This window comes from Leptonychotes weddellii, chromosome 8 (genome assembly GCF_054177405.1).
Source record: "Leptonychotes weddellii isolate Sample4059 chromosome 8, ASM5417740v2, whole genome shotgun sequence".
Taxonomy (NCBI): domain Eukaryota; kingdom Metazoa; phylum Chordata; class Mammalia; order Carnivora; family Phocidae; genus Leptonychotes; species Leptonychotes weddellii.
This window is the reverse complement of record NC_138376.1, coordinates 33,211,190-33,218,035: the sequence shown is the minus strand read 5'-3', so window position 1 is coordinate 33,218,035 and position 6,846 is coordinate 33,211,190. Positions and strand designations below refer to the sequence as shown.

The 6,846-nt window shown below is 56.1% G+C and overlaps 2 protein-coding genes across 4 annotated transcripts in view; one reads left to right on the top strand and one right to left on the bottom strand.

Annotated features, from left to right (window-relative positions):
* Window positions 1-640: 640 nt before the first annotated feature.
* Window positions 641-4,074, top strand: SLC35B2 (solute carrier family 35 member B2). 3 transcript variants are annotated; one of them, XM_006747998.3, is made up of 4 exons: window positions 641-774; window positions 1,299-1,492; window positions 1,683-1,837; window positions 2,531-4,074. In XM_006747998.3, the coding sequence occupies exons 1-4, from the start codon at window positions 764-766 to the stop codon at window positions 3,467-3,469; spliced, it is 1,299 nt and encodes a 432-aa protein (XP_006748061.2). In that variant the 5' UTR covers window positions 641-763; the 3' UTR covers window positions 3,470-4,074. The 3 variants fall into 3 exon arrangements, with proteins under 3 accessions (XP_006748061.2, XP_030874809.2, XP_081684482.1); XM_081828356.1 differs by lacking the exon at window positions 641-774 and adding an exon at window positions 924-947; XM_031018949.2 differs by lacking the exon at window positions 1,299-1,492 and having other exon boundaries at window positions 656-774.
* Window positions 4,075-4,334: 260 nt separating this feature from the next.
* HSP90AB1 (heat shock protein 90 alpha family class B member 1) overlaps window positions 4,335-6,846 on the bottom strand; it is a 6,149-nt gene continuing 3,637 nt past the window's right edge. The window contains exons 7-12 of the mRNA XM_081827558.1: window positions 6,679-6,844; window positions 6,112-6,302; window positions 5,852-5,999; window positions 5,449-5,717; window positions 4,829-5,162; window positions 4,335-4,712 (exon numbers count right to left, since the gene is read on the bottom strand). Coding sequence (XP_081683684.1) covers window positions 4,603-4,712; window positions 4,829-5,162; window positions 5,449-5,717; window positions 5,852-5,999; window positions 6,112-6,302; window positions 6,679-6,844 — 1,218 coding nt within the window. The 3' untranslated portion in view covers window positions 4,335-4,602. The remainder of the gene's footprint in view (window positions 4,713-4,828; window positions 5,163-5,448; window positions 5,718-5,851; window positions 6,000-6,111; window positions 6,303-6,678; window positions 6,845-6,846) is intronic.

Below are 6,846 nucleotides of genomic sequence, written 5' to 3'. Positions count from 1 at the left end.
GTGGATGCTGTGAAGGAAAAGTAAAGTGAGGAGAACACAAGCTGGTGGAGGGCCTTACTTTGGCTAGTCAGGGGAGGTCTCTGAGGCGTGTGCTGGCAGCCTGGACAGAAGGATGAGTAAGGGATGTGGGGAGAGCGTTCAGGGGCAGGCCTTCGGTGAACTAGAGGACCTGAGGGCAGGCCAGTGGGACTCCGCAGAGGGTGGGTGAGTGGGCGAGGTGGAAGGGCCAGGTCATGCAGAGCCTCGAAGGTCATGGGTTGTTGGGGGACAGAACTGCAGCTCAGCGGAGAAAGGAAGATCTTCCTGTCAGAAATCGGGAAAGGGGTAACGTAGGAAGTGCTTGGGACGCAGAACCTCAATGTCCCCGTCCCAAGATGGCAGGGGGCACCACTACCTCCCGGGTTGGTTGTGAGGGCTAAGGGCGATGGCGAAGCGGGGTGGGGGTGCGCGGCCTGGGGGCTTCCCGCCTCCCCATCCCCCGCCCCTCGCCCCTCGCCCCTCCCGGGGCAGCCCTGCTCCCGGCTCCCGAGCCGCGTCTCCCTCCGGGCCACGCGGGGGCGCTGTGGCCCGCCGGCGGCCCGGGGCGCTGCGTGGTCGCGGCTGGGGGCGGAGGGGCGGCCGCGGGGAGGGGGCGGGAAGAGCGGGGCACTTCCGGTAGCCGGTCGCTCACTGGCCGCTGCTGGAGGCGGCGGCGGAAGCGGAGGGAGCGCGCGGCCCGGGGACCGCATTCCCCGGCCCCCCTCCGCCCCACGCGGCCCGGACCATGGACGCCAGGTGGGGGGCTAGGGGAGCGGCGGGCCCACGTGACCGAGCCCCCGGGCCACGTGACTGCCGCTGCTGGGCACGGAGGGGCCGGGGTGGGGTCCCAGCTGCTGGGCGGCCGACCGCTGCGGCCCGGAGCCGGCAGGGAGAGGGGGGCGCGGCGTGGACTTGTGCTCCTGGCCAGGGTCCGGGAGTGTCGGGCGGAGGAGTTGGGAACCCTGGCGCTCCCGGATCCTGGAAGGCGGGGTGGGAAGAGGGGGCGCCGCCTGTGGCCCGAGCGGCCGGCGAGCGCTGGAGGGAACAGAGGGAACCTGTGTGGTCAGAGGGGCGGGTCCGCCCCCGGGGAGGGAGGGAGCCCTGCCTGGCCCGCGCCGCCCCCGCCCCCCCCCTCCCAGGAGAGAGAGAGGCTCTTTGTCCGGGCTGGGCTGCAGCTGAGGGGGGCGGGGAGACTCCGGGCCCTCCTCCAGTGTAGTCCCCTCTGGAGGGCCGAGTGCGCTAGGATCTGCACCCTAATCCTTACGTCCGCTGTCCCGCAGGTGGTGGGCAGTGGTGGTGCTGGCCGCGCTCCCCTCCCTGGGGGCAGGTGGGGAGACCCCCGAAGCCCCTCCAGAGTCATGGACGCAGCTATGGTTCTTCCGTTTTTTGGTGAATGCTGCTGGCTATGCCAGCTTTATGGTACCCGGCTACCTGATGGTGCAGTACTTCAGACGGAAGAACTACCTGGAGACAGGTGTGTGCGGAAAGGGTGGGTTAGTGTGCTCGGTCCGTTTTATGAGTGCTGAGCAGCCGTCCAGATAGGGATGTGGCTTGGAAAGGGAGGGAGGGAGACCTGCAGGCCTGACAGCCGGGTAGCTGGCTGCTCTGGGGAAGACGAGGTGCTGGAGGGAAGATGAGATCTTGACCTTGTGTGTCTTTTTTAGGCAGGGGTCTCTGCTTCCCCCTGGTGAAAACTTGTGTGTTTGGCAATGAGCCCAAGGCCTCTGACGAGGTTCCTCTGGCTTCCCGGACGGAGCCGGTAGAGACCACTCCCACTTGGCAAGCCCTGAAGCTGCTCTTCTGTGCTGCGGGGCTCCAGGTAGGTAGGCCCACGGGCTCTGCTTCTGTTCCTGGGTTGGGTCCCGGTGGACAGGGACTGCACGGTCCCAACAGTTTCCTGGCCTAGTGTGTTACGTGGCCCCCTCCTCCCAGGGGCACGCTGTGCCATCATCATCTTAGAAGTGGTTGGAGGACATGCTGTCTTTTCTCTCCTCTTGTCTGTGATGTCTTCTGGGCTGTTACTACACTTTCCCCTGCAATGATGTGTCTTGTGTATGTTAACCCACTGATCGAAGTTTGGGGAAGCCGTTCAGCCTTCCCCCACTCCATGTGAGAAGGAGTTAGGATGCGGAGCTCTTGGCACTTTGGAGTGGGCACTGCTAGTTCTGTGCATGCTGAACAGGTGTCCCGTCTTTTTACTCCCTGAATTGAGAGTAGATAGGAAGATGACCTGGGATGGAGTCAGCTTTAACATAACCTTGTGTGGGGCACACAGGGTCTGGACAGTCCTAAAGCACTTGTCGTTGTGTTTCACACACACTTCTCTCCGAGGTGAATGCAGGCTTGGGAGGGGAGAGGAAACTTCTAGTTACTACAGAGGGACCAAAATCCATATGCCGTCCTTTAAATCCTTGAGCCGTCTGAGGAAGAGGGAGGTTGTCTGGATGCTTTTTTGCTCATCTTTCCCTTCTCTTGCTTATCTTCTCCCCGGGCCTCGCCCCCCCGCCCCCAGGTGTCTTATCTGACTTGGGGAGTGCTGCAGGAAAGAGTGATGACCCGCAGCTATGGGGCTACTGCCACGTCGCCAGGTGAGCGCTTCACAGACTCACAGTTCCTGGTGCTCATGAACCGAGTGCTGGCACTGATCGTCGCCGGCCTCTCCTGCGTCCTCTGCAAGCAACCCCGCCACGGGGCCCCCATGTACCGGTACTCCTTTGCCAGCCTGTCAAATGTGCTTAGCAGCTGGTGTCAATATGAAGCGCTCAAGTTCGTCAGCTTCCCCACCCAGGTGCTGGCCAAGGCCTCGAAGGTGATCCCGGTCATGCTGATGGGCAAGTTGGTGTCTCGGCGCAGCTACGAACACTGGGAATACCTGACAGCCGGCCTCATCTCCATCGGGGTCAGCATGTTTCTGCTGTCCAGCGGCCCCGAGCCCCGCAGCTCCCCCGCCACCACGCTGGCAGGCCTCATCCTGCTGGCAGGCTACATTGCCTTTGACAGCTTCACCTCCAACTGGCAGGACGCCCTGTTTGCCTATAAGATGTCTTCTGTGCAGATGATGTTTGGGGTCAACCTCTTCTCCTGCCTCTTCACGGTGGGCTCCCTGCTAGAGCAGGGGGCCCTCCTGGAGGGAACGCGCTTCATGGGGCGACACAGTGAATTTGCTGCACATGCCCTGCTGCTCTCGGTCTGCTCCGCATGCGGTCAGCTCTTCATCTTCTACACCATCGGGCAGTTTGGGGCTGCCATCTTCACCATCATCATGACCCTCCGCCAGGCCTTCGCCATCCTCCTCTCCTGCCTGCTCTACGGCCACACGGTCACTGTGGTGGGGGGCCTGGGGGTGGCTGTGGTCTTTGCCGCCCTCCTGCTCAGAGTCTATGCCCGGGGCCGTCTAAAGCAACGGGTTAAGAAGGCTATGCCTGTCGAGTCTCCTGTGCAGAAAGTTTGAGGGGCCCAGGGGGTGAAGTGGAACAAGACCCTCACCATACCAACTTTCCTCTCCTACTGTAACTTCGGAGGCGGTTGGCTCGAGGGCAGAAGGCAGGGTTTTTCCTCAGTATCTCCAACCAGCTCTACAAGTTGGGGTTGAGTCCAAGAGGCAGCCTTCCCCTTTGCCTTAAGTCCCCTGTTCTCTAGTAGGGATTCTTCTGAGGACCGTCCTCGGCGTGCAGGGGCGCAGAGAAGGCAGAAGCCTTCCGAAGCCCCCACCCCCTCACGTTCCCCGAAGTCTTGCCCTGTGGACTCCCAGCACCTCACCTGTGCTTGTCCCCTACCCTGAGTAGCCCACCCTTGCAGACTCCCTCCCAGGGACCTACAGTTCTTACTCTGGGGAGAAAAGCACAAGTGTTGTAGGCTCCAAGTGCTGCTTTCCCAGGAGTCCGTGAAAGATGGTGCTGTGCTGGAGGAGGGGGATGGGAGAGCCCTGCCCAGTGACACCACCCTCTCCGCTCCTGGATCCCTAGGCTCTGCTCCAAGAGCCAGTTGCAGGTTTTGGTACTTTGGAAATGTAATTTTGCTCTTATAATTTTATTTTATTAAATTAAATTGCTGCAATGGGCTGAAATCGTGTGTTTTGGCTCACTGAGGCGTATGCTTTAGGAAGGGCACTGAAAGGGCATCATACCTGCTAGTTTGAAGCTACCCTTTACTGTCAATGCTGGGTACCCAGATTTTCAAAAGTGCCAAGTGGCTACCGGTGACCCTTTCAGTGTACCAGGAATACCTATCCTCAGAACAACAGCACGTTCAACTTGGGCTAGAGAAGCTAAGGAAACTCAAAAGGCAGCATGAGATCCACTTTACAAGGGAGAGCATAACTGTATAAAACCGTATCTTCTTTATTTTGCATACTTTAATCTCAGAACAAAATAAACAAAAAAGAACCCCACAATACACATCCAAACCCCGTCAAATATCGGAAGGGACAGGGCTTGAGGGCCTTCTTTCCTGCCTCAAAGACAGGACCAAGAAAGGAAAAAACCACTAGACATCAGCAGAGGGAACCAGGTGAACCGGGGCCACTCAGGGCTGCTGGGGAGCCATGGGGACACTATACAGAGGGCACAAGGTCTGCAGGTAGAACTAATCTACTTCTTCCATGCGAGAGGCATCCTCATCACCCTCGAGGGGGGGGATCTCATCAGGAACAGCAGCACTGGGTTCCTCTGCAGTCACTTCATCTTCATCAATGCCTAGAAGTAGAAAAAAATGGCATGTCAACTTTGATCCAAATACCACGAAGTCCAATTTGTCCCTGTGAGACCAGCTCCCCGGTTCCTTGCCTGACCCTGGTAACAAAGGTACTCACCCAGACCTAGCTTGATCATGCGGTAGATGCGGTTGGAGTGAGTCTGGGGATCCTCGAGTGAGAAGCCGGAAGACAGCAGAGCCGTTTCAAACAGCAGCACCACCAGGTCCTTGACTGCCTTGTCGTTCTTGTCCGCCTCGGCCTTCTGCCGCAGCGTTTCCACAATGGGGTGGTCAGGGTTGATCTCCAGGTGCTTCTTGGCCATCATATAGCCCATCGTAGAGTTGTCCCGAAGGGCCTGGGCTTTCATGATCCGCTCCATGTTGGCTGTCCAGCCGTAGGTGCTAGTCACAATGCAGCAGGGTGAAGACACTAGCCTGTTGGAGATTGTCACCTGTGGACAGTCACAAAAACTTGCCGTTGATGGTAAATCAGATTACCATTTCCAGGCTAAAATGACCGTATGTTAAATTCTCTTCTCTGAAGAAAGCAGAGCAGGCATCTTTGTCCAGCATTACAGAAATACCAACCTAAAACTGTCTGGTAAAGACAAGGCAAGAAAGCTCCGAACCAACTAGGCTCCTTAAAACTACTCACTGTGTAGCCCCCGTAAGGTTTTGAAGGAAGCAGCGCTCAAAGCACTTGTTTACAAAATACATTCTAATCCCAGAATTGTTTACCTTCTCAACCTTCTTATCCAAGATTTCTTTCATGAGTTTGCAGAGGTTCTCGAACTTGGCCTTGCTCTCCTCCATTTTCTTCTTCTCCTCTTCATCCTCAGGCAGCTCCAGGCCCTCCTTGGTAACAGAGACCAGACTCTTCCCGTCAAACTCCTTGAGCTGCTGCACGCAGTACTCGTCGATGGGCTCCGTCATATACACTACCTCGAAGCCCCGCTTCCGCACTCGCTCCACAAAAGCTGAGTTAGCAACCTGCTCTTTGCTCTCACCTGTAGGGTTATTGAGTGTGACTCAGGGGTCAGAATGCACCGCCCTCCTGCCAGTTCCCAGGGATTCCCAAACGCCCTCCCTTCCCTCCTCACACCCCACGAGAGGCTTTGATCAGACCCAGGGTCCAACGCACCAGTGATGTAATAGATGGACTTCTGGGTCTCCTTCATGCGGGACACATATTCTGAAAGAGAAGTCATCTCATCCCCAGACTGGGAAGTGTGGTAACGCAGCAGCTCAGAAAGGCGGCGCCGGTTAGTAGAGTCCTCATGGATTCCAAGCTTCAGGGGTGGAAAGAAAACAATTTTACTTGTAAATAATCTGCTACCCTCTACGTAAATGAAAAATAACCCTCCGCCGTAATTATTAAGTAACTGTTTTTTGCATCTATACCTTTAGGTTTTTAGAGAATGCCTCATAGAATTTCTTATAATTCTCCTTGTCTTCTGCCAGTTCAGAGAAGAGCTCAAGGCACTTCTTCACAATATTTTTGCGAATGACCTTCAAGATTTTACTCTGCTGGAGCATTTCTCGGGAGATATTCAAGGGCAGGTCCTCGGAGTCCACCACACCACGGATGAAGTCTGCAATCAACCAGGCAGAAAGCAGAGTTAAACACAGACAGGGCAGGGATGCCTGGGTGGCTCAGCTGCTAAGTGTCTGCCTTCGGCTCAGATCATGATCAGGATTCCTGGGACTGAGTTCCACATCTCTCCCTCTGCCTGCCGCTCCCCCTGCTTGTGCTCACACTCTGACAAAATCTTTTAAAAAATTAAAAAATAATAATAATAAAATAAGGTTATCTAAATTCAACAGAACCCATTTTCTCACGGAACCTTCACTTGCCATGTTATCTACAATGAAGACTTTTTTCAAAACAAGACCTCACTGTAAGAATGCTGAGTGGGCTTCACAGGAGACTGTACCCAACTAACTACATGAGACCAAGACAACACTCACTGAGATACTCTGGTATCAATTCATCACAGCTGTCCATGATGAACACACGGCGAACATACAGTTTGATGTTGTTCTTTTTCTTCTTGTTCTCAAAGAGGTCAAAAGGAGCCCGACGGGGGATAAACAGCAATGCCCTGAATTCCAGCTGACCTTCTACAGAGAAATGCT